General features: G+C 42.9%; 1 protein-coding gene and 1 long non-coding RNA gene across 6 annotated transcripts in view; one reads left to right on the forward strand and one right to left on the reverse strand.

The window, feature by feature from the left end:
• LOC145339109 (transcription factor HES-7.1-A-like) overlaps window positions 1-25468 on the forward strand; it is a 98629-nt gene that overhangs the window by 23561 nt on the left and 49600 nt on the right. Inside the window, exons 1-2 of one of the 3 annotated variants that reach the window (XM_080183546.1) lie at window positions 1649-5266; window positions 6339-6419. In XM_080183546.1, coding sequence (XP_080039672.1) covers window positions 6372-6419 — 48 coding nt within the window. In that variant the 5' untranslated portion in view covers window positions 1649-5266; window positions 6339-6371. Of the gene's footprint in view, window positions 1-1648; window positions 5267-5819; window positions 6420-25468 lie in introns of those variants that run through there. The other 2 variants (XM_080183547.1, XM_080183545.1) reach the window with 2 other exon arrangements.
• On the reverse strand, window positions 6334-25105 carry LOC145339110 (uncharacterized). 3 transcript variants are annotated; one of them, XR_013885954.1, is made up of 6 exons: window positions 24966-25105; window positions 17309-17351; window positions 17019-17145; window positions 13938-14070; window positions 10481-10617; window positions 6334-6447 (listed from the first exon to the last, which is right to left on the reverse strand). It is a non-coding gene; the product is annotated as an uncharacterized LOC145339110 (long non-coding RNA). The 3 variants fall into 3 exon arrangements; XR_013885953.1 differs by lacking the exons at window positions 17019-17145; window positions 17309-17351 and having other exon boundaries at window positions 24946-25102; XR_013885952.1 differs by lacking the exons at window positions 17019-17145; window positions 17309-17351 and having other exon boundaries at window positions 24966-25101.

Below are 25468 nucleotides of genomic sequence, written 5' to 3' on the forward strand. Positions count from 1 at the left end.
TGACTATGAAACCATTGTTGATTGTCAGAAAAACCCATCTGGTTCACTAATGTCCTTTTAAGGAATGAAATCTGCCATCCTTACCCTCGGGCAACTAGGGATAGACAGTAAATGCTGGCCAGCCAGCAACATCCATCTCCCACGAATGAATAGAAACAATTCAGTGGCAGATATTTAAAGGGATATTTCAGAATAGACATGTTCCAATGACAAAGAGAAATCCAAGGATGTGGTTAACTAAAGTAGTTAAAAGCCAGAACGTTGCGGCCATTCACACCAGTGGGATTTTCCATCCTGCTGCAGTCAACAGAGATTTGCGATTTGATTTCTTATTGTCACATGTATTGGCATACAGTGAAAAGAACTGGAGCAGCACAGCCCATAAGTACCTCATGTTGGAGTGAAAACTCTATACTCTGTCCTAGGAAGATTCCTGGTTAAGTTTTGGTGATGCTGAATAATGAAAATCCTCGATGGGAAGAAGCAGTTGGAATTAGCCCTGTTCCAGTCGAGCTCCCTATATGGTCATTTGGTCAGTGAGTGGGTTCTCCACCTGGTGACTTTGTAGGTGTTGTAGATGGTGGCTGCCAATGTAACTAAGGTTATAAACAATAAACGCAGCACTTTATTTCAGCACTCATATTGCTAAACCGCAGAGGACCATTAAGAAGATTGATGGAGTGAAGGAAAGAATCCTGTCAAGAATGCAGTTTCCTCAGTTTAGGCCTGCTTTCAATCTTTGGAAATTCAGCGAGTTGATGTGTCAATATCTGATCAATCTGGAGAATTGGGGCCGGAGGACAAGTGTCCTTGTGAAGGAGCTGAGGACAAGCTCCTAGCTAAATATTTTGAGCGCTGGCTACCACATTTTTTTAATCTCAACACGAAAGTTGATGTAATAACCTTGAAGGGGCACGTCATCTCCTGTTTTCGAGGCCTGACTCCTAGGCCGGTAATTACACGTCTTCATAGCTTTGCTCACAAAAGTTTCAATGAAACTAAAAGTCTCCCAAAGCTATCTGAATGCAATTGCCTTCCTTTACCCTGCTACCCTGAAGGTGACATCTGATGGATCCTTAAGGCTCCTCAACAATCCTACTAAGACTTTGTTCTGTCTAAACTCTATGAATCGCAATAATTTGGAGTCCAAACCTGCAGTTCAGATTCAGAGTGACACCTACAAGGCAGGTTCAATTCCTGTACCAGCTGAGGTTATTCATGAAGACTTGATCTCTCAACTGTACCCCTGCCCCTTATCTGTAATGTGGTGATCCTCAGATTTAATCACCACCAGTAGCCATCCCCTTGGGAGAACAGCCTACGGTCACCTGGGACTGTGAAAACTTTACCTTTTACCTGCATGCTACCATTTTGTAACCTATGGACTAGAACAAATGGATCCCTCAGAATTCTGCAGTTGTTCTCTGTTTAAGTACTATGCTGCCCTTTTATTCTTTGTGTCAAGATTTTCCTAGATTATACTCTGCCATATTTTTGCCCATTCAACAACCTATCAATAACCAAATCCAAGGTCCTTGTGTCCTCTTCATGTCACAGGCATGAATAAAATATACATTTTGAATGTTCCAGTCCTCTGAGAATAACTTACACAGCAAACTTGAGATAAGATTAAATAAAAAGGGTTGGTTTATTTTTACACACACTCATGGAAGGGAGATTTTGTAACGTTCACCCCTTTTGCACTCGCACAATATAGGAAGGAAAAAGCTTCAGAGCATAACAAGAATAAAATACAAATTGGGAATTTATATGTATCCAGAATCAAAAACCAGAAGACAATTGAAATGTTCCTTTTGTCATTCCAGACAGAGACTTCCATGAAATCACTTTGAAATTGCTGGAGACAGCTTGTCAGTTCAGCAACTTCCATTTTGAACAGTACAAAGAAAGTCTTTATAAAGTAGTCCAGCTGATAAATATTTATTTTCCTTCACGTCTTGAGTGCGACATTCACAATAGAGTCTCCCAAATATCTTTGTGTCATTTACAAATTTAGTAACTCATCTAAGTTATTGATGTAAATTGTAAAGTGTGAATAAGTGTAAAGTTATCCATTTGGGTAGAAACACGCGAAGGCATTTATTTCTTAAATGGTGAAAACTTCTAAACATTGATATCCAAAGAGACCTATGTGACCTTGTTCACGAATCACTTAAAATTTACCAATACAGCAAGTAATTAGGAAAGCTGTATTATGGGACCCCAAATAGTCGGTGGGAACTTGAGATAAGATTAAATAAATATGTAAGGAGGTTACAGATAGCTCCAAGAAAAATAATGGTAATAGTAGGGAACTTTAACTTTCCCAACATTGACTGGGACAAGATTAGTATTAGTTGCTTGGATGGAGAGAAATTTGTTGAGTGTATTAAGGAGGAATTTTTCATTCAATTTGACTAGAGAGAGGGCAAAACTTGACCTCCACTTGGGAAATAAGAAGGGCAGGTGGCAGAAGTGCTAGTGAGAGATCATTGACCATAATTCCACTAGTTTTAAGATAACTATGGAGAATGATAGGTCTGATGCAAAAATTAAAATTCTAAATTGGAGCAAGGCCAATTTTGACGGTATCAGGTAGAATTTTCAACAGTTAATTGGGGGAGTCGGTGGGAAGGCAAAGCGATGTCTGGTAAGTGGGAGAGTTTCAAAAGTGTATTAATGAGGATTCACGGTAAGCACATTCCTCAGAGTGAAGGGCAAGCCTGGTAGAAGTAGGGAACCCTGAATGACTTGGAATATTGAGGCCCTGGCCAAGAAGAAGGAGGCACATGACATGCAGAGACAGCTGGGATCAAGTGGATCCCTTGAATAGTATAGAGGGTGTAGAAGTAAAGAGAGAAATCAAGAGGGCAAAAAGGGGACACAAGATTGCTTTGGCAGATAAGCAAAGGAGAATCCAAAGAACTTCTACAAATATAAAGGGCAAAAGAATAACTAGAGAGAGAGTAGGACCTGTTAAGCATCAACAAGATCATCTATGTTCAGATGCACAAGAGCTTGGTGAGATCCTAAATGAATATTTCTCATCAGTATTCACTGTTGAGAAAAGCATGGATATTAGGGAACTTGGGGAAATAAATGGTGATGTTTTGAGGAGTGTACATATTACAGAGAAGGAAGTGCTGGAATCTTAAAGCACATAAGGTAGATAAATCCCCAGAACCTGGTGAAGTATATCCTAAGACACTGCGAGACTAGGGAGGAAATTGTGGGTCCCCTTGCAGAGATATTTGAATCATTGGTAGTCACAGGTGAGGTGCCTGAAGATTGGAGGATGGCAAATGTTGTGCATTTGTTTAAGAAGGGCTGCAGGGAAAAGCCTGGGAACTACAGGCAGGTGAGCCTCACATCTAGTGGGAAGTTGTGGGAAGGTATTGGAGAGATAGGAGCTACAGGCATTTAGAGATGCAAGGACTGTTTAGGGACAGTCAGCACATCTTTGTGAATGGAAAATTATGTCTCACAAATTTGAGTTTTTTTGAAGGGGTAACCAAGAAGGTAGATGAGGGCAATGCAGTTGATGTTGTCTACATGGACTTTAGCGAGGCCTTTGACAAGGCCTTTGACATGGTAGGTTGTTGCATAGGTTAAATCTCACAGGATCCAGGATGAGGTAGCCAAATGGATACAAAATTGGCTTCTTGACGGAAGACAGAGGGCGGTTGTTGGGCATTGGTTTTCAAACTGGAGCCCTGTGAGTGGTGTGCCTCAGGGATCAGTGCTGGGTCCACTGTTAGTTGCCATTTATATTAATAATTTGGATGAGAATTTAGTAGGCATGGTCAGTAAGTTTACAGATGACACCAAGATTAGTGGCATAGGGACAATGAAGAAGGTTATCTAAGATTGCAACAGGATTTTGATCATTTGGGCCAATGGGCTGACGAATGGCAGATGGAGTTTAATTTACATAAATGTGAAGTGATGCATTTCAGTAAATCGAACCAGGGCAGGACTTGCTCAGTTAATGGTAGGGCATTGGAGAGAATTATAGAACAAAGAGATCTAGGGGCACAGGCTCTTCACTCCTTCAAAGTGGAGTTACAGGTGGACAGAGTGGTGAAGAAGGCATTCAGTATGCTTGGTTTCATTGGTCAGAACATTGAATACAGGAGTTGGGACGTCTTGGTGAAATTGTACGAGACATTGGTAAGGCCACACTTGGAATACTGTGTACAGTTCTGGTCATCCTATTATAGAAAGGATATTATTAAACTAGAAAAAAGTGCAGAAAAGATTGACTCGGATGCTACCGGGGTCTTAATGGTTTGAGTTGTAAGGATAGGTTGGATAGACTGACACTTTTTTGTCTGGAGCGTAGGAGGCTTAGGGGTGACCTTATAGAGGTGTGTAAAATAATGAGGGGCACAGATCAGCTAGATAGTCAATATCTTTTCCCAAAGGTAGGGGAGTCTAAAACTAGAGGGCAGAGGCTTAAGGTGAGAGGGGAGAGATACCAAAAGGATCCAGAGGGGCAATTTTTTTCACACAGGGTTGGTGTCTGGAACAAGCTGCCAGAGGTAGTAGTAGAGGCAGGTACAGGTTTTCTTTTAAAAAGCATTTAGACAACTACATGGATAAGATATTAGCAGGATATGGGCCGAATGCGGGCAATTGGAACTAGCTTAGGGGTTTTAAAAAAGAAGCACTCATATGTGGCAAGCATACCCTTCCTTAGATAAGAAGACGAACGTTGTACTCAATACTGTAGGTGGGTTCTCACCAAAGCTCTGTACAATCGCAGCAAGATATCTTTACTTCTCCATTCAAATCCCTTTGAAATGAAGGCCAACCATTTGCCTTAGAGTCATAGAGGTTTACAGCATGGAAACAGACCTTCGGCCCAACTTGTTCATGCTGCTCCTTTTTTAAACCCCTAAGCTGGTTCAGTTGCTATAGATATATATATAGAACCGTAGACTTTTACAGCACAGAAGGATACATGTAGGTGCAGCCAGAAGTTGGGCATTGTTTTAAAATTAGGGTTCGCTTGTTACAATCAGAGTTGTACAACTTTGGAAGGCAGAAGAGGCAGGGACACAGGCAGAGGTAGATAGATTCTTGTTAGACAAGAAAATCAAAGGTTATCGGGGGATAAATGGGAATGTGGAATTTGAAATAATCACATCAATCATGATCTTATTGAGTGGCAGACCAGATCCACCTTTGTGTGTTCGAGGATAAGGTTTCAATCAGGTCGTGGTGTTTATGCTGTGGATCTGGAGTCACATGTAGGCTACAGCAGGTAAGGATGGCAGATTACCTTTCCACGTTGATATTAATGAACCCCAAATGGGTTTTTACAACAATTGACAATCATTTCATTGTCATCAGAACTTTAATTCTGAACTTTCTTGCTGAATTTGAATTTCACAATCCACCGTGGTGAGATTTGAACCCAACTCCCCAGAGAATTCCTCCAGGTTTCTAGATTGCTAGTCCAGTGACAATACCACTACACCACTGCCTCACTAATACAGTCTGCCCTGAATATAATGTATGAATTCATCCTCCAAACTATTTTTACTAATTTGATTCATCCAACCTAGAAAATTAAAATTGCCCTTTCTTACAAGCTACCATTTTTTGCATATAATTACTGTCAGAGAACCTGTAAATCACTTCCACCAGTGACTTCTTTCATTTGTTATTTCTTACCCCCACCCAAACTGATTCCATAGTCTGAGTCAAGGTCATTATCACAACTTTATTGTTGTCATCTTTGATTACCAGAGCTACCCCACCTCCCCTCCCTTCCCCACCTCCCCTTCCAAAATGTCACATACCCTTGACCCAGCCTGGGTCACTTTGCAGTCATGATTCTATAATGGCTGTCAGGTCATACTCAGTTATTGCTATTAGTTCTATTAATTCATTCTTGAACATCATTGTCTGATGTATGAGTTACTTATTCTGTTGCCCTGATCTGTGTTATTCCCCAGCAATTCCCAGAGTTTAACAGTGACAGACACTGATCCAAGCTCATTCTGCTTATTAAGTGTAGAATGGATTAAAAACTTGCAGATTTCCCATTTGTTAAGCATCATGAATCCCATTGGTCTCACATTAACCTAAAAGTGAATCAATATATTGTGAGAAAGAAATAAGCAAATATGTGATATACTGAGGCATAAAATTAAGTCACATTTTACAATATATAAGTAGCATCTCTATGGCAATCTCAGTTAATCCGGCCACAAGAAAACAAAGAATTGGACAATTGTGAGAGAATAATAAAAAATTAATTTAATAAGAAATGGAACTTTTGTTTATTGGTACACTTTAACTGCCTTTTTATTCTTTTGTTTATAATGAAGATTTGCGATCGGTGCTCGATTTTCCAGCTGTTGATGGGTTGGAAGGCTTCGCATGCAGTGACTGCACCCGGCCATGTAGAGGTACTTTTCCTGAGTTTAACCACTGATTCTGCAGAAATGATAATTGTTTAAATGTTGAGTAAGTGGAACGTGTGTCCCCGGTACCTGTTGAGATAACCCTGTATTCCCATACAAGCACTCATATCTCACTTTTAAAACAGTCCCTTTTGCTTGCATATTTTCACACAGAGAACAAAGAAAATTCCAGCACAGGAACAGGCCCTTCGGCCCCTCCAAGCCTGCACCGACCATGCTGCCCGACTTAACTAAATCCCCGTATACTTCTGGGGACCATATCGCTCTATTCCCATCCTATTCATGTATTTGTCAAGACGCCCCTTAAAAGTCACTATCGTATCTACTTCCAGTACTTCCCCCAGCAACGAGTTCCAGGCACCCATTACTCTCTGTATAAAAAATCTGCCTCGTACATCTCCTTTAAACCTTGCCCCTACACCTTAAACCTGTGCCCCCCCCCCAGTAATTGACTCTTCCACCCTGGGTAAAGCTTCTGACTATCCACTCTGTCCGTGCCCCTCATAATCTTGCAGATTTCTATCAGGTCTCCCCTCAAGCTCTGTCGTTTGAGTAAGAACAAACCAAGTTTCTCCAATCTCTCCTCATAGCTAATGCCCTCCATACCAGGCAACATCCTGGTAAATCTTTTCTGTACCCTCTTCAAAGCCTCCACATCCTTCTGGTAGTGTGGTGACCAGAATTGAACACCATATTCCAAGTGCAGCCTCACTAAGGTTCTATAAAGCTGCAACATGTCTTGCCAATTTTTAAGCTCAATGCCCCGGTCGATGAAGACAAGCATGCTATATGCTTGACTACCTTCTCCACCTGCATTGCCTCTTTCAGTGACCTGTGTACCTGTACACTCAGATCCCTCTGCCTATCAATACTCTTAAGGGTTCTGCCATTTACTGTATATTTCTTATCTGTATTAGACCTACTAAAATGCATTACTTCACATTTGTCTGGATTAAACTCCATCTGCCATCTCTCCGCCCAAGTCTCCAACTGGTCTATATCCTGCTGTATTCTCTGATGATCCTCATCGCTATCGGCAAATTCACCAACCTTTGTGTTGTCTGCAAACTTACTAATCGAACCAGTTACATTTCCTCCAAATCATTTATATATATTACAAACAGCAAAGGTCCCAGCACTGATCCATGAGGAACACCTACAATTTTTTTACCATTGGGGAATAGCGAGTGAAGTGATAGAATGATGTCCCAGCTGATTATTTGCCCAGTTAAATGCTCCTTCTATGCCGACAAGTCCTGGTGTTCAACTCGAACCCGGAGCTTCTGGTCCAGAGGTAGGGATGCTACCGACTGTATCCCAAGGCCCCTCCCCCACCATTTCTCAAACAGCGCCCAGAATACACTAAACCTTCTGAACCTGAGTACAATCTTCAACACGGCAGACCATACTACCTCCCACAGTGCTTCTCCCATATTGTCCAACTGGATAGGACAGTATTGTACTAGAACAGCATAACCAGGCATTTACTGCCTTGTCCCACCCAGTCACAGCTTCCCTTTCTGCTCCGACACTATTGCCTCTGGAGAACTCAAGCATCCATCTTTGGCTTCCTTCAGTAACTTCACTGCAGTGTTAATCCAAGCCTACTTGTGACTAATAAATAAACTTTATTTTGATATTTTGATATTGGCATCATCAGAAACATGACAGCAGGTTCCACGTAAATGCTGACAAAATCCAACTGAAATTAACCATCACCACCTCCCTCGACTTCTCCACAACTGAAGAGTTACTTTCCCCAATTGCTGCTGGTTTGGGGTTTCTCCGTCAAACAGTTATTGTGGGTTGATTTTCTTTTATCTTGGAGAGACTGACGTTGATTAAGAATGTTTCTTTAAAAGCTATTCAAAACTTTGCTGCAATGAGATCTTCTGGTAGGTTTTGATACCATGAACTGCTTAGTTTCGTAAGAGGTTTCAGAGAAAGAGATGGGCTAATCGTAGAATCCCTACAGTGCAGGAAGAGGCCATTTGGCCCATTGAGTCTGTACCGACCACAATCCTACCCAGGCCCAATCCTCATAAGCCCATACATTTACCTAGTTAGCTCCCCGACACCAAGGGGCAATTTAGCAATCCACCTGACCCACACATCTTTTTGAGTGTGGGAGGAAACCCAAGCAGACACGGGGAGAATGTGCAACCTCCACACAGACAGTGATCTGAGGCCGTAATTGAACCCGGGTCCCTGGTGCTGTGAGGCAGCAGTGCTAAGCACTGTGCCACCTCTAATGCTTTTGTTTCTGTGGCAATGGATGACAGTCAGATCATATCAGGAATATTTTTATGCCCGATAGCTTGGTTATGTGACTTCTCTCGGGTTTCAATCTGGGCTTCTCTTAACCACTGTCCTCTGAGAGCTCAGTAAACTGTGGACAAACTTTTCCATTCCCTGAGGCGAGAAAACCGGTGTTTAGCTTGCAGGCTGTACAGCCGAGTTTTCTCTCCAGATAATCCAGCGCATACTGCAGAAACATGGTCCATGCGATCACACCAGTGGGGTGGGGAAGGAAAAAGCAGCAATCCAGGAATCCTTGGATATGGGAAACATCCACCCCCCTCCACCTCCACCCCCACCCCTCCACAAGCACAAGGGGAACCCCTCCTGCACATGCTCAATGGGAACCCACACACACACAATGGGAATCTCCCATAGACGGGAACACCCCTCACATGCACAAGGGGCACTCCTCCTACATGGGGAATCCCCCCACACATACAACATGCACCAGGAGAGCCCCTATCAACTGCTTACACGAAGGGCTCCCAATGGAGCTGACTAAATGCTGTCTGTCACTGACCCCTGGTAATCTGGCAGTGCCTCCTGGCACTGTCAATGCTGCGAGTGATGCCTGGGTTCAATGCCAGGGTACCAGAGGCTGTACTTCCTGTGTGCACCCAAGAGGAGGAATTCCAAATATGGGGGATGATACATCGCGGAAGCCCGCTAATTATATGGAAATGTATTGAAATGAGGTTCCCGACCATCCTGGGCAGGAACTTCATAACATCACATGGAGGAACTGGGAGAATCAGAAAACAAGATCGTGCCAGCAAGATTTGCACTTTTGGAGACTCGCGATAGTTTGTGTTCACAGTGAAGACGAAGGTAAAATCACATCCTGTGGCTCTGTAAGGCAAGTTGTGTTCTTCACAGATATAACAGATCAGCTGCTGCAGCCCAGTGTCCTTTACTCAGCAGAAATATTCTTTTCAAAAGGTCACATCTATATAAAGAACAAAGAAAAGGACAGCATAGGAACAGGCCCTTCGGCCCACCAAGCCTGTGCCGACACATGCACCTTTCTAAACTAAAGACCTTTTGTCTCTACATGGTCCGTATCTCTCGATTCCCTGCCCTAATGTCTGGAATTCCCTCTCTAAACCTTCTCATCATTTATCACAGAATCCCTATAGTGCAGAAGAGGCCATTCGGCCTATTGAGCCTGCACCAACAGCAAGCCCACCCAGGCCTTATCCCCGTAACTCCACCTATTTACTCTACTAATCCCCCTGATACTAAGAGGCAATTTACCATGGCCAATCCACCTAACCCGCACATCTTTGGACCATGGCAAGAAACCACAGAGGACTTGGAGGAAACCCAGGTAGCCACAGGGAGAACGTGCAAACTCCACACACACACACACACACACACACACACACACACACACACACACACACACACACACACACACACACACACACACACACACAAAGCTGGAATCAAACCAGCATCCCTGATGCTGTGAGGAAGCAGTGCTAACCACTGTGCCGCTGTGCCAGCCCCTTGATACATGATACTGTTTTTAACCTCTTTCTAACCAGTATTCTAATATTGCCTTTGATTTGATAATCTGACGTTGAAGTGCCTTGGTATGTTTCATTTCATTAAGGTGATATGTAAACAAGTTCGTAAGGCTTGGTGTCAAATTTTGTTTGATGATTGCTGCTAGGAAGCATCTTGGGCATTTTACTATGCTAAGGATGCTATACAAATGCAGGTTGTCGCTGCATTCCACTCACACTTCTTCCACTGCCGGAAAATATTGTGGTTAGGCCAGTAGTCTGGTGTGTTGGTCTCAGCGATTTTCCAGCCTTCAGTTCGCATATAAGCTCCTTGCTGCTTGAAGAAGGTGAAGTCATGTTGAAATACACTGGATCTACAAAGCAAGTGAAATAATTAGTACAAGCCAGACATACACTAACAAGGATACATTCTTGGCTACTTAAACATGAAACCTACACATTAGGAGTATGGGTAGACCTGCCTATTTGTATTTTAGAGGGTGGTGTGTCTTAAAGGCATAATGCCAGACTCAGATTGCTATTTTTATTACACGGTTAACAAGCAGAATACCTTGGCCCCGGTGGATGCGAACAAAAGGGGGCACATTGTTGTTTATGAATGAGGAAAAAACCCCAAGCTGGAGAATAACCTGTTGGTTATTTGCTTTGGGAAGAGAAAGACCAGATGCTTACACAAAAAAGAAAGGCCTTTTAGCAGCACAGAGCCAGAAGTGAATCGAAGCTCCTCTAATTTACTCTCCATGCTGGAATAGATCTACAAGTGTTTCTCGAGTCCACCCGAAAGAGTCATCGATTATTATTCAGAATAACCACCTCGCCCAGCCACCATTTGAAGAAATCGGCCATCTTTCCTTTGCCCTTGAACCACTGACCTTTAACCTTTGGCAGAATTCCTCTATTTTATTTGGGGGGTGTATGTGTGAGCAAGAGAGAGAAAGACACACTTAGAGAGTGATTTCATACTTTCATACTGTATCTTAAAATGTTTTGCCTTTCTATTTTGCAAGATTGGGTTTATGATAAACTATTAAGTTTGTCATTTATTGAAAGAAGCCTAGTTTAAACCTCTTTGTTCTGGGTAACAGTAGCAAAGGTAAATAATTGGCCATTTTGATAAGTGAATTGAACAGTTAAAACTAATGTTGTAATCTGTGGAGTAATGGCACTAGATCAACTATAAATTACTACCAAAGTCTGCCAGTAAAAGGTAAAAAGACATTTGTTCTTTGCTGAACACATGAAAGATATACAATATGGAAACAGGTTATTCAGTCCAACAGGTCGAAACTGGGTGTTTCTCTCCATTCAAGCCTCCTCCCACCTTACTGAACTTCACCCCCATTGGAACAACCTTTACACAGTGCACTATAGTTCTGAACCAACGTGAAAAGGTCACTGAATATATCTCTGTGTTACTTAACAGTTATTACACATGATGATGGCAGAATAAATAGGAAGGAAAATAGAACCATAAATCCTTTGACAAAGGGTCATCTGGACTCAAAACGTCAGCTGTTTTCTCTCTTTACAAATGCTGCCACACCTAAGATTTTCCAGCATTTTTCTTTTGGTTTCAGATTCCAGCATCTGTAGTAATTTGCTTTCAACCATGAATCCTGCTCATTATCTACCAGCTGCTGATGGAAGTTATGTGAAATATGGTTATTAAGTGAAAGAAAGTTACTTGCGTTTCAATGTGAAGTTAGGCGTGCGATGAACACTCTTCGCTGGCCTGGCTGAGTGCCATTCTAAGAGATTTAACACAATCCAAAACAAAACAATTGCTTGGTCGGCACCCCATTTATCACCTTCAACATTCAAACCCCTCACCAGCAATGTAGCCGTGTATACCATCTACAAGATGCACTGCAGAATCTCACCAACTCTCCTTGACAGTGCCTTCCAACTCATGGTTTCTATCACCCAGAAGGACATAAGAACATAAGAAATAGGAGCAGGAGTAGGCCATCCAGCCCTTCGAGCCTGCCCCGCCATTCAATAAGATCATGGCTGATCTGTCGCTGCTCAGTTCCACTTTCCCGCCCTCTCCCCATAACCCTTAATCCCCTCTCCTATCAAAAACCCATCAACCCGCGTCTTAAAAATATTTAGCGAGGCAGCCTCCACCACTTCAACGGGCAGAGAATTCCAGAGATTCACCACCCTTTGAGTGAAGAAGTTCCTCCTCAACTCCGTTCTAAACCGCCCCCCTTTTATCTTGAGGCTGTGCCCCCTAGTCCTATTGTCTTTTTTGAGCGGGAAGAGTCTTTCCACCTCTATCCTATCCATCCCATTCATCATCTTATACGTCTCAATGAGATCTCCTCTCATTCTTCTAAACTCTAACGAGTACAAGCCCAGTTTATTCAGCCTCTCCTCATAGCTCAACCCCCTCAACTCCGGTATCAGCCTAGTAAACCTCCTCTGCACTCCCTCCAAGGCCAAAATATCTTTGCGCAGGTGCGGCGCCAGGGCAGTAGATGCCCTTGGCACTACCTTTGAGTTTCCATTGTAGCCACTTACTACCCTGACTTGGAAATATATCACTGTTCCTTGACTGTTGGGTGAAAATCTTGGAAATCCCTCCCTAACAGCACTATGGATGTATCTACACCTATGAACTGTGGTGGTTCAAGGTTTACCTCTACCTTAACAGTAAATAGGGATAGGCAATAAATGCTGGCCTAGCCATTGATGTCCAGATTCTGTCTTTTTTTATATAAGCTTGAGGTGAATGGCAAAAGACAGGCAATAATAGACAAACTTTTTAATGTAGTATGTGCTTAGGATCCAGAATGCACTTCCTAAGAGGTTAGGGAAGGCTTGGTCAAAACTGTTTTTCAGAAGAGATTTGAACAATTATCTGAAGAACCTAAAATTGGAAACCAGAGGAAAAAGCTGGGCAGTCGCTCTTGCTCAGTTTCTCTTACAGGTAGCTTGCATGGGTGGTACACTGGCATGATGGTTAGCACTGCTGCCTCAGTGCCAAGGAACCAGTTTTGATTCCAGCCTTGGGTCACTGACTGTGGAGTTTCCATGTTCTCCCCGTGTCTGCGTGGGTTTCTTCCCAGTCCTCTGGTTTTCTCCCACAGTCCAAAGATGTGTAGGTTAGATGGATTAGCCATGGAAAATGTGTGGGTTTATAGGGATAGGAAGGAGAGGAGTGCCTTGTGGGGACTGGGAGTTGCGGGTGCTCTTTTATAGAGTGGATGCAAACTCAATGGGCTGAATGGCCTCTTTCTGCACTACAGGAATTCTATGGTTCTATGAAGGACCAAATGATATTCTAACAATAAAGACCCATATCATCAGAGCAATCCTGTATTGTACAGAGAGTATATTGTGGAAACAGTTACACACAGGAAGTGCTACAAGTTTCCATTCAATTTGAATAAACCAGGCATAATACCTCCAGCTTTTAAAACTCAAAAATATCCTTTTCTATTTTCCACTCCAACCATTCTTTTGTTTCCCTAAGTGAAACTATCACTTCATAGGTAAATCTGGATGGATCTGGCAAAATTCATTCCATGTATTTCCACATCCCAAGGATACATCAAACACGCCATTAACGAGAGTTGGATGTTAATGTACATTCCAAACATGAAACATCAGCAGCTAATACAGAGTGCCATCGAGTTCCCATTATATAGAATTCCACATTTGTACTGACCTTCATTTGGAAACCGAAGGGGAGATGTCGTCCCATTACATACTGGTGAATTTGGAAGTGAGGGTGTAAGCGAGCTTGACACAGGAAGGGATACTGGCACTAGCCTGCGGTTGTAAGATGAGGGAGAGGAATCCTGAAAAATTAAAAATTGTCATTCATTGCACAGTAGATTGAAGGGTTTGGTATCTGGCTTAACAAGCAGCCTTCCAAATTTGGATTTGGAAAGAAGGACAAAGCAGGCATTAATCTGACATCAACATAAGTTGGACATGGATACTGTCAAAAGTATCCTTGCTGAATACAAAATCCACAATGCAGATATCACATTCTACAGCGATTCGTAACTATTAGGTACAGTACATATTTTGTAACAGTTAGTGAATATGCACACTACACTTGAAATCTCTGTTTTTATGGTCATTTTAAATCTGATTTCTAGAAGTAGCATCTGAATCCACAAAAATTGTTGATAGAAATGCTAAACAGAATTCAGGGAAAAGCTCTCAAACCTTCAAGTCTGTGTGTAGGGGCCTGCACACTGTTCCCACAAGCAACTTCTTCCTGATCTCAACCTAAACCACTTCTGCATGCAGGTTTCTTGAAGTTAAGTCATCTCTCTCTATTGTGCTAATATCATCTTTATTAATAGAGTCACCCTTCTACCTTTTCCTCAACTCCTGCCCTCCCTAAATGTCACATATACTTCAATATTCAGGTCCCAAACTATTATATCCTGTAGCCAGTTCTCTGTAATGGATTATTAAATAGTATTTAATTATTTCTATTTTCACTATCAGTTCATCTGTACTGCTTCAAATGTTATGTGCATTCAGATACAGAGCCTTAGGTTTTGACCTTTTATTATTTTTGTAACCTCCAGCCTTTCTGATTTACTCTGAAATGTATGCTCTCTGTCCTTCTTATCACAGTCTGTTTATCATTTCCATTTTAATACCTTCCTCGCTTGCTTTGCCTCTATCTTTTGATATTTATCTTCCCACATTTGATCCATTCCCCAACTACTCAGTTTAAAACTCTCTCTAATTCCCTAGTTATGCAGTTCACAGGAACACTGCTCTCAGTACTGCTTAGGTGTAGACCGAACAATACAAAGCCCACTTTACCAGCCAGCTTTCTCTCACATCCTAATTCTTCAGTCCTTATTAATCTTTTAATCATTATTTGATTTTTTTTATATATTCTGCCTGTCATCTGACTACCATCTATCTGATCCACTTACTACAGATGAGAGCCATTGAGAAAGCACGTGGAGAGTTGATCTTCGCAGTTTGTTATCAATCAAATTTCTTTGCGTGGAATGATCAGCTTATGGGAGTCTGTTACTTTTTGGGAGTTCTGGATGAGTACTCTTTACAAACTCGTAGCAGTACATTGGTTATGTACTTGGGATGGTAAAGCCAGAATTTATTGCACATCTTTTGGCCAGTGGCAGTGAATCTTCATCTTCAACTGCTGCAGAACGTTCATTTACACAAATCAGTAATTAAATAGCTGAAAACAACAAGGCGCCTGGCACTCAAGTATTAGAATGTGGCGTGAGGCACTCTTGACAAGATTCCATAATCTCATCACCCTTGTTTGAAAGGAAGAGAGTACGTCAGGAGATCTCAAAGATGCCTTACTCGGGACCATCATCAAAAAGGAAGACAAGTCCCACTGCAGAAATACCAAGGGACTTCCATTCAGGCTGCAGTGGGAAAGGTCATTGTGAGAATCTTCCTCAAGCACCTCCTCTCAGTGGCTAAAGAACTCCTCCATGACTCTCAGTGCAGTTTCTGCCCATCAAGAGGCATGATGGACATGATCTTCAGCCTGTGACAAATGCAGGAAAAATGCAGAGAATAGCATCAACCTGTGTGCACGGCCTTCTTCGATCTCACAATGGCCTTTGATTCTATCAACCATGAAGAATCGTGGAACATCCACCTCAAATTTGGCTGCCCCCATTCTCCGCCTCCTCCACGATGACATGCACGCTGTGATGCTCACCAGCGGAACCACCACAGACCCAATAAGAGTGCAAGCTAGGGTCATACAGGGCTGTGGCATCGCACCAACGCTGCTCTCCATCTTCCTCTCAGCAACGCTCCACCCGAGCACACTGAAGCTCCCCGCTGGAGTGCAGCTAACTTACCAGACAAGTGGGAAACTATTCAACCTCCAACACCTTGAGGCTAGAACCAAGACCACCCCAATGTCTGTCATCAAACTGCGGTGTGCAAACAAAGCCTGTGTGCACACGCTCAGAGGCCGATCTACAAACCACTGCATTCACCAAGGCATGAGAGAAAGCACCTTTGGCTAAACATCATGAAAAACAAAAATGTTCTCCACCAGCCTGCTCCTGCAACATAAAACTGCTCATCCAACCATCAGGATTCACGTTGAGCCCCTGGACAATATGGATTATTTCCCACACCTCAGGAGCCTCCTCTTGATGCGTGCAGACATCGACAATGAAATCCAACATCAACTCCAGTGTGCCAGTACAGTCTTCAGACGCCTGAGGAAGTGCTTGAAGCCCAAGATCTCAAATCCAGCACCACGCTCATGGTGTACAGAACAGCTCTGGTCCCCACCTCCTGTATGCATCAGAAACATGGACAATGTACAGCAGACACCTCAAATCTCTGGAGAGATATCACCAATGTTGCCTCCACAAACTCCACAAATCCACTGGCAAGATAGGTGTACCAATGTCAGTGTCCTCTCCCAGGCTGGTATCACCAATATCAAGGCATAGGTCACACTCGACCGGCTGCAATGGGCGGGCTGCATTGTCTACATGCCCGACACAGGACACCCGAAACAAGTGTCCCACTCTGAGCTCCGCAATGGCAAGCGATCACTAGGAGGGCAGTGGAAGTGCTAAAAGGACACTCTGAAATCCTCCCTAAATAAATGCAACATCCCCATCGACATGTGGGAATCACTTATCTTAGAAAGCCCAAACTGGAGAAAAAGTATCTACAAAGGTACCAATCACCATGAGCATCACCAGATGGGGCACGTGGAGGCCAAGTGTAAACAGCAGAAAGAGCTTCGAATCCACCTACCCACCTCACCAGAACCACCTGCCAAACCTGTAGCACAGTCTGCAGCTGCAGGGTTGGACTATTCAACCATGTCCCCAGAGTGGAAGCAAGTCATCCTCGACCCTCAGGGTCTGTCAAAGAAGAAGTCCTTTCTAGGGGGAAATGAAGAGTCAAGCCTTTTGGTGGTGATGGAATCACATATACCGGTCTGAGTAAGGACAGCAGTTTATTTTTCATACAAATGCAACAGTGAACCAATTAGATATTAACAATAAATCAACATTTACTGACACCAGTAGCTTTAAATAAACTTACTCTTTCATTATCCATGCTTCTGCTGTGGAAACCGTTTCTTGCACTGAGGGATATATAAAAAAATCTATCAAAACCTGTCTGAATAATGCACGGTCCCCCAGTGTAAGTTGCACTATCCCCAAAGCAGGAATAGTAACTTTCTCTAAAAAAGCAAATATATCAGAAAACATAGTCAGGGTGTTTACAACAGATAATCAGGGATTATTTCATCAGCATTCACACATCTGAAATTATAAGGAGCAACAGTATGGAGTGAGAAAGGGCTTCAAAACCACACCCCATGTATACTCTATCCTGGGCTCTCCCAGCACTCATTTAATCTCTTTCAACAGGCAATGTACAACTCACCACTGAACATCTTTCCAGAGCTCATGTGGTACTTATCACTTCTAGTCAGACACAGCCATATACATCAATTGCCAAGTTCTCACATTGTCTTTAACTGTCCACCACTATATGTTTTATTATCAAAATACATTAAGACAACAATGAAAATATAATTGATAATCCAGAAATAATAAAGAACAGACTTTTGCAACAAATGTCAAATTTAATTTAACTTTTCCATCTAAAGGGAAACTAAGGTTTGACAAGATTTAATTTCGGATTGCTAGTTGCAAGGAATACCGTAAGATGGAAATTTGTGAGGCATTCATATTTCAGCAATGTTGCAGATATTACAAAAGTACAGGAAAGATACTCTGAAAGGGCAAATTTAGATTAATATGTGGGGTTTAGGTGGACCGACATTATACTGATCTCTGCAGAAGATCACATCACTGAGCAGTCCAAATAGATCTCCTCTACGATAAATCCTGCCCTATAAATTTCCTGAGAGAAAGTTACTTATCACAAAGCAATATCCCTCCATCACATCTCCAACCCCACGGTTATAGAAACTGTAGTCTACGTTGTCCCAATAACTTTATACTCCAATGCAAAGCCATAATCCCATTCCTGATTGAAAGGACCATTTACCGCAGTGAGAAGCATGAATAAACTACAGGTGGCAGTAAATGTAGCCACCAATCTATCATAAAGACCAAACTGGTTTATCATTGATCTTTTATCAGAAATAAGCTGCTGCCCTCATTTACACTGGGATATATGATTCCAGTGCCACAAAATGTGGTCCACTCTTGATTACCCTCTGGAAAGGACTTAGTTAACTACTCAATTGCATAAACCACATGTTGTACAGCAGTTGAAGATGATGACTCACCATCACCAGGTGATATTATTTTTTCTAAACAGAGGTTCATTTCGAATGAAATTTGCATAATGGGTTACCACACAGCCTTAGTCAATGATGTAGCAGTTTGAAAATTATTTTGAAACCAAGAGTCTAAGCATTATCAATTCTAATTGGAAATAAGGGTGGAACAATGGCACACAGCTCCAGGGATCTGTGTTCCTGGCTTGGGCCACTGTCTGAGTGGAGTTTGCACGTTAAAAAAAGTTTATTTATTAGACACAGGTAAGGCCTACATTAACATTGGAATGAAGCTACTGCGAAATTCCTTTAGTCGCCACAATTCAGCGCCTGTTCAGATCAATGCACCCTAACCAGCACGTCTTTTAGACTGTGGGAGGAAATCCATGCAGACACAGGGAGAACGTGCAAAATCCACACACGCACAGTGACCCAAGCCGGGAATTGAACCCAGATCCCTGGAGCTGTGAAGTAGCTAACCGCTGTGCCAGTGGGTTTCTTCTGGGTGCTGTGGTTTCCTCCCACAGTCCAAACATGTGCAGGTTAGGTGTATTGGCCATGCTAAATTACCCTTAGTGTCCTGGGATGCGTAGATTAGAGCGATTAGCAGGTTAAATATATGGGGTTATGGAGATAGGGCCTGCATGGGATTGTTTTTGGTGCAGACTTGATGGGCAGAATGGCCTCTTTCTGCACTGTAGGGGCTCTACAAGCAGAGTTTAGTGGATGATGCACCCAGCTTAAGATTCACATCAGCTCAACATAACAGTCACTGCAGACTCGATGGGTTGAATGACCTCCTTCTGCGCTGCAGAGATTCTATGATTCTCTCAACAGGCAATTTTCCCTCCCACAGTAAAGTACAAGAAACTCCAGATCACTCATCTGTTTGATACTTCCTGGCCAGATGATAGTATTTAGTTCTTCAATTTGTTGTGAAACAGCCAATTTCAGTCTCCAGAATAAATTGATTCTCATTTATCTGGTACAGGAGTTTGCTCGTAACACTTGAAACTCAATACTATCTCACTGGGACACACCGGTTTTCTTAAAATTTACTCGGTTTATATGTTGGATTAAAATGTAGCAGCATTTTCGACTGTTAATATTTTTATTTACTTCCAAAGAAGTGAGACTTATAACTAAAGGAAACATTAACAGGGAGATTAACCATTTATCTGTTTAACTAATTGGACCGAAACATTAAAAAAAACCACATACAAAAATAAGTGAGTGTATATCAAACAGTCACACACAGAGAGAGGGAAATAAGAGGAAAGAAATGTCAAAGTAAACAAAAAAACTTCTTAAAAAATCTTTGAGTAAAAGCCGAAAGAATAAAACTCCACATTTTTTAGTGTCAAAGGGGTCCACACTCAGTAAATAATACTTATAATTAATTAAAATGATGCTTAGACTGGAATAGACAGGGAGTAACTTATTGTGGAACCTTAATATTACCACACCATTTTCTTATTTGATTTGTGGGATATCAGAATTATTCATTCATTGTCCATTGCTGATTGTCCTTTAGAAGGTGGTGGTGGACAGCTTTGTTGAACCGTTGCAGGTTATGTAGTTAAGGTGCTCCAGCAATGCTGTTAGGTCAGGATTTCCTGGAATTTGATCCAACAATGACTTATTTCAAAGAACAAAGAACAGTACAGCGCAAGAACAGACCCTTCGGCCCACCAAATCTGTGCCGACACAGATGCCTCTCTAATCTAATCTTTTCTTGCCTCTATGTAGTACATATCCTTCTATTCTCTGCCTATTCATGTATCTATCCAGATGCCTCTTGAATGTTGTTATAGAATCTGCTTCCACCATCTCCTGCGGCAGCGCGTTCTAGCCATTCACCACCCTCTATGCGAAAAACTTGTCCCTTCATCTCTTTTGAACTTTCCCCCTCTCATTTTCAACCTATGCCCCTGAGTAATTGACCCTTTGACCCTGGGGAAAAGACTCTGACTATCTTCTCTATCCAAGCCTGTCATAATCTTGTAAACCTTTATCAGGTTCCCCCTCCTCTTCCAACACTCCAACGAAAACAATCCAAGTTTGTTCAACCTTCCTTCATAGTCCATATCCTTCATACCAGGCAACATCCTGGTAAATCCTGGGGCGGCACAGTGGTTAGCACTGCTGCCTCACAGCGCCAGGACCCGGGTTTGATTCCCAGCTTCAGTCACTGTCTGTGCGGAGTCTGCATGTTCTCCCCATGTCTGTGTGGGTTTCCTCCGGGTATTCCAGTTTCCTCCACGATCCAAAGATGTGCGACTCAAGTTGATTGGCCATTCTAAATTGCCCCTGAGTGTGAGGGAGACTAGCTAGGGTAAATACAGGGTTATGGGGTTAGAGTTAGGGTGGGGATTGTGGTCGGTGCAGACTCGATGGGCCAAATGGCCTCCTTCGGCACTGTAGGATTCTATTTTTCTATGAAATCTCTTCTGCACCATTTCCAATGCTTCAACACTCTTCCGGTAGTGTGGCAACCAGAATTGTACATAATACTCCAAAAGTGCCGTAACCAAAGTCTTATACCGCTGCAACATGACTTTCCAATTTCGATATTCAAGGCCCCGACTGATGAAGGCCAGAATTCCATACACCTTCTTGACCACCTTGTCTACCTGAGTTGCCATCTTCAAGGAACTATGAATCTGCATGCCTAGATCCCTCTGTATGTTAATTTTTCTAAGGGCTGTACCATTAACTGTATGCTTTTCTTCTGCAGTAGACTCCTAAATTGCATCATCTCACATTTGCCTGGGTTAAATTCCACCTGCCATCTTTCGGCCCAGATCGCCAGCCAATTTATATCCTGCTGTATCCTCTGACAATCCTCCTCACTATCCGCTACTCCACCAATTTTTCTATCATCTCCAAATTTACTAATCAGACCACATACATTTTCCTCCAAATCAGTTACATATATCACAAACAACAGAGACCCAATGCTGATCATTGAGGGACACCGCTTGTCACAGACCTCCAGTTAGAAAAGTACCCTTCCACTGCTACTCTCTGCCCAAGCCAGTTTCGTGTCCATCTTATCAGCTCACCTCAGATCCCATATGACTTCACCTTCTGTACCAGCGTGCCACAAGAAACCTTATCGAAGGTTTTACTAAAATCCATGTATACAACATCAACTGCCCTGCCCTGATCAATTTTTTTGTTACTTCCTCAAAGAACTCAATCAAATTTGTGAGACATGATCTCCCCTTCACAAAACCATGCTCCTATTGCTAATAAGCCTATTCTCTTCCAGATGTGAGTGCACTCTGTCCCTAAAAATCTTCTCCAATCATTTCCCCACCGCTGATGTAAGGCCCGCAGATCTGTAATTTCCCGGATTGCCTCTTTTCCCCTTCTTAAACAGAGGAACAATGTTAGCTACTCTCCAATCAGGACAGATTAATGTGAGACTTGAAGGTTGTAAAACTCCAATCTACCTAGTATTCTTTTCCATCTTGGTGATAGGCTTGTGAAGTGCAGTTGTGAAGGAGCCTTGGTGATTTGCCGCAGTGCGTGTTGTAAATGGTACACACAGCTGCCCCTGTGTCTCAGTGGTGGAGGGAGTGCATTTTCAATCTGGCAGATGGAGTTGTAGTTAAACAAGTTGCTTCATCCTGGTACTCCTGAACATTCTTCCAGATTTGTCATCTGCAGATGTTGGAAAGGCTTTGGGAATTCAGAAAGCAACTCACTTGCTGCAGAATTTCCTGGTCAGCTAAATACTGTTGCTATCATGCAATGCATCTCAGTTTGATTAATTACCCATATTCCCCTTGGTGAATAAGTAATCCTTAATTAGAAATAATGGCAGTTGTCTTTAACTTGGATTTTACTTTGACAAGTTATTTTAGGATATAAGTGCAGTGGTGAAGATTGGTTATTTCCCTTTGCCTGAAGGCAGTGGAGCTTCTTAAGTTTCTGAAATTGTTGCAAAGATTGTGTTCCTGCACTGCTGTAAGTTCCAGTAAAGGTAAGTGGACATTGACAAGAGCACCAATCAAAAAATGACACTTTCTCAGAGTTTATATTGCTACACTGGTGGAGTGTAATGATTGAAATATTCAAGAGCACAGGGGTGACCTACTCAAGGGTAACATATTCAGCCCTGCTCTTAGATTCCATTTCATAAGACAGAAAGCGGCCCTTCAGCCCATCATGTCTACACTGGCCATCAAGCACTTATCTATTCTAATCCCATTTCCCAGCATTTGGTCCATGGCCTTGTACATTTGATTATTTCTAGAACCCTTTCAGGCAGTATGTTCCAGTTTCCCACCACCTCTGGGTGAAAAGTTTTTCCCTCAAATCTCCTGCCCCTGACCTTAAATCTCTGCTCCCTGGTTATTGACTCCTTTACTGAGGGGAAGAGTTCTTTCCTATGGACATCTCGGTCATGTTCCCCCTCCGCCTTCTCTGCTCTAAGGAAAACAACCACAGCCTCACCAGCCTCCCTTCATAGCTGAAGGAACGGCACGGTGGCACTGCTGCCTCACAGCGCCTGTGACCTGGTTTGATTCCCGGCTCGGGTTGCTGTCTGTGTGGAGTTTGCACATTCTCCCCGTGTCTGCGTGGGTTTCCTCCAGGTGCTCCAGTTTTTTCCCACAGTTTGAAAGATGTGCTGGTTAGGTGCATTGGCCATGATAAATTCTCTCTCAGTGAAACCCAAACAGGGGCTGGACTGGGCGAGTAGGGGATTTTCACAGTGTGAATGCAGTGTGAATGTAAGCCCACTTGTGACTAATAAATAAACTTGAACTTAAAATGCTCCAGCCCAGGTTCATCCTGATGAATCTCCTGTCTTGAATAAGTTATATTGGACTCAAAACATTAACACAGTTTCACTCTGCACAGATACTGCCAGGCTTGTGTTTTATTACAGAATTTTCAAAGTTGCATCAGGACTTGTAACTGTGCCTTAGATGAAAAGCCCATGCCCCTGAGAGGAAGGAGCACCTGGTGCTGTTCTGAGACTTTCTACAATTGCTCAGATCCAGGGGGCTGCAGTGCTGAATGCAAACTGGAACAAATAGAATTTGATAAATTACTGGTTTTATCATCATTTGGATTGCAATCGATGATCACATATCCCAATTGATAGCAAAAAGAGGAAGGTGGGAGGGAGTGGTATTGTCACTGGATTGAAAACCTAGGTTCAATTCCCACCATGGCAGATGGATTGAATTTAAAAATCTGGAATTAAAAGTCTTTGAAATATTGTGGATTGCTGAAAAAACCTATCTGGATTATTAATGTCCTTGATTGGACCTGGCTGTGACTCCAGACTCACAGTAATGTGGTTGACTCTGAAATGGCCAAGCCAGCCACTCAGTTCAAGGGATAATGCTGTATAATCGAATGAGTATTGGGGTGAGGGGCATCACTGAATATCAAAGATTCAGTAATCTGCTGGCGTCTTCTGGTCGTTTTAAACAAACAGCCCACAGTTACTCCCCATGGAAACATTTTGTATCTGGGTCCCCCGATTGGAGCAGGTGAAGGAGTACGTTGCTCCATTGGAAACAAGCTTTATGTCATTCTGTTCTATTGACGTTTAAACACTCCACTTCGTCTTCACCGTTTGTTCAATCTACACACTCCCCTTCCTTCTGAAAGGTCAGTTCTTTGCCTCCTGCTTCCCAAAACTCTCCGATACAAAATACACCAGCTCCCCTTTCACAAAGAACTTTAGAAATCTCAATATGGGATTTGCCAAATACTGTTTCTTGCTTAATGATCAGTCACCAGCTTCCACTTCACCTCCCACCCTCTCCCCCTCCTCTACTCCTTCTGCCCCCTTCTTCCTTCTCCTGCCCCCATTTTCCTCCACCATCTCCCTCCTTATCTTGCCCCATCCAATTCCCAACCTCTCCCCCACGTCATTCCTCCATCTCCCCCCTCCCCATCCACCTCCCTTCCCCTTCCCTCCCCTCATTACCCCATCCCCTTCTCCCGCTCCCTCCATTCTTCTCCCCCTCCTTCCATTCCCTCCCCCTGCCACCTTCTCCCCTCCTCCCTTCGCCTGCCCTCTCTCTCCTACCCTAACCCCGCTCCCTCGTTCCCTTCTCTCCTGCTTCCTTTCACCAGGTTCATTCTAGCTTCGTCACTTGCTGACAGCGATGAGGGTGAGGCCAGATTTAAACTGAATAGAGATACAGAAAATATCCATGGTTTTTAACATTAGAAGTTTATTTTAACTCAAGTAAATAGTTAAGGCTGAAAGAACCAGAACAAGAACCTGGGAATGGGGAGGTTAATGAAGATAGTTTAGGGTTAAAGAGAGACAAGTGGGACAGTGACTGGAAGTGAGGCACCTGTCGATGTTTGGCTAGCCTTACCTGTGTCAGTAAGTCTGTGCCACAACCTACCCGCAGCCAAGCAATAGCAAAAAGGACAATATCCTCACCATTAAAAGTTAGTCCTCACCATTAAAAGAAGCGAAGGCAGATTTCCTGTCGATTTGGGCTTCTGTCTTGGGGGTACCTGTTGCAACTCTTGTCAATAATTAACACCAGATCTATACCGTGAAACGGGGTCGAAACCATAGCAACACAAACTGGACTTTCTTGGCAGGGAGAAATCACAAGATCTTTAATTGGCTGCTCAGGTCTGTGGGAACTCAATGGCATCTGTTGAAGCAGCATTTAAAAGGGCAATGTCTTACACAGAGTGGGGTCCAGTGGGTGACATGTCTCCACACTCTGTTCCAAACCCATATCTTTCCAAGCTGCTAAAAGATGGCTGAGGTTGGGACGTATTCATAATGAGGCCAGGCTACAGAAATTGGGACTATTAGAATATCAGTAAAGTTGTTTTTGTTCCAGATAACCAGCGGCTGCTGTCCCCTTTGTGGGGGGGGGAAGGGGGAGCGGTGGTGACTGATGGTGATCTGACCTGAGGGTCATCACACCTCAGGCAAGGGGTTGGGC

This window comes from Carcharhinus amblyrhynchos, unplaced genomic scaffold (assembly GCF_965287045.1).
Source record: "Carcharhinus amblyrhynchos unplaced genomic scaffold, sCarAmb.v2.hapA chromosome_329, whole genome shotgun sequence".
Taxonomy (NCBI): Eukaryota; Metazoa; Chordata; class Chondrichthyes; order Carcharhiniformes; family Carcharhinidae; genus Carcharhinus; species Carcharhinus amblyrhynchos.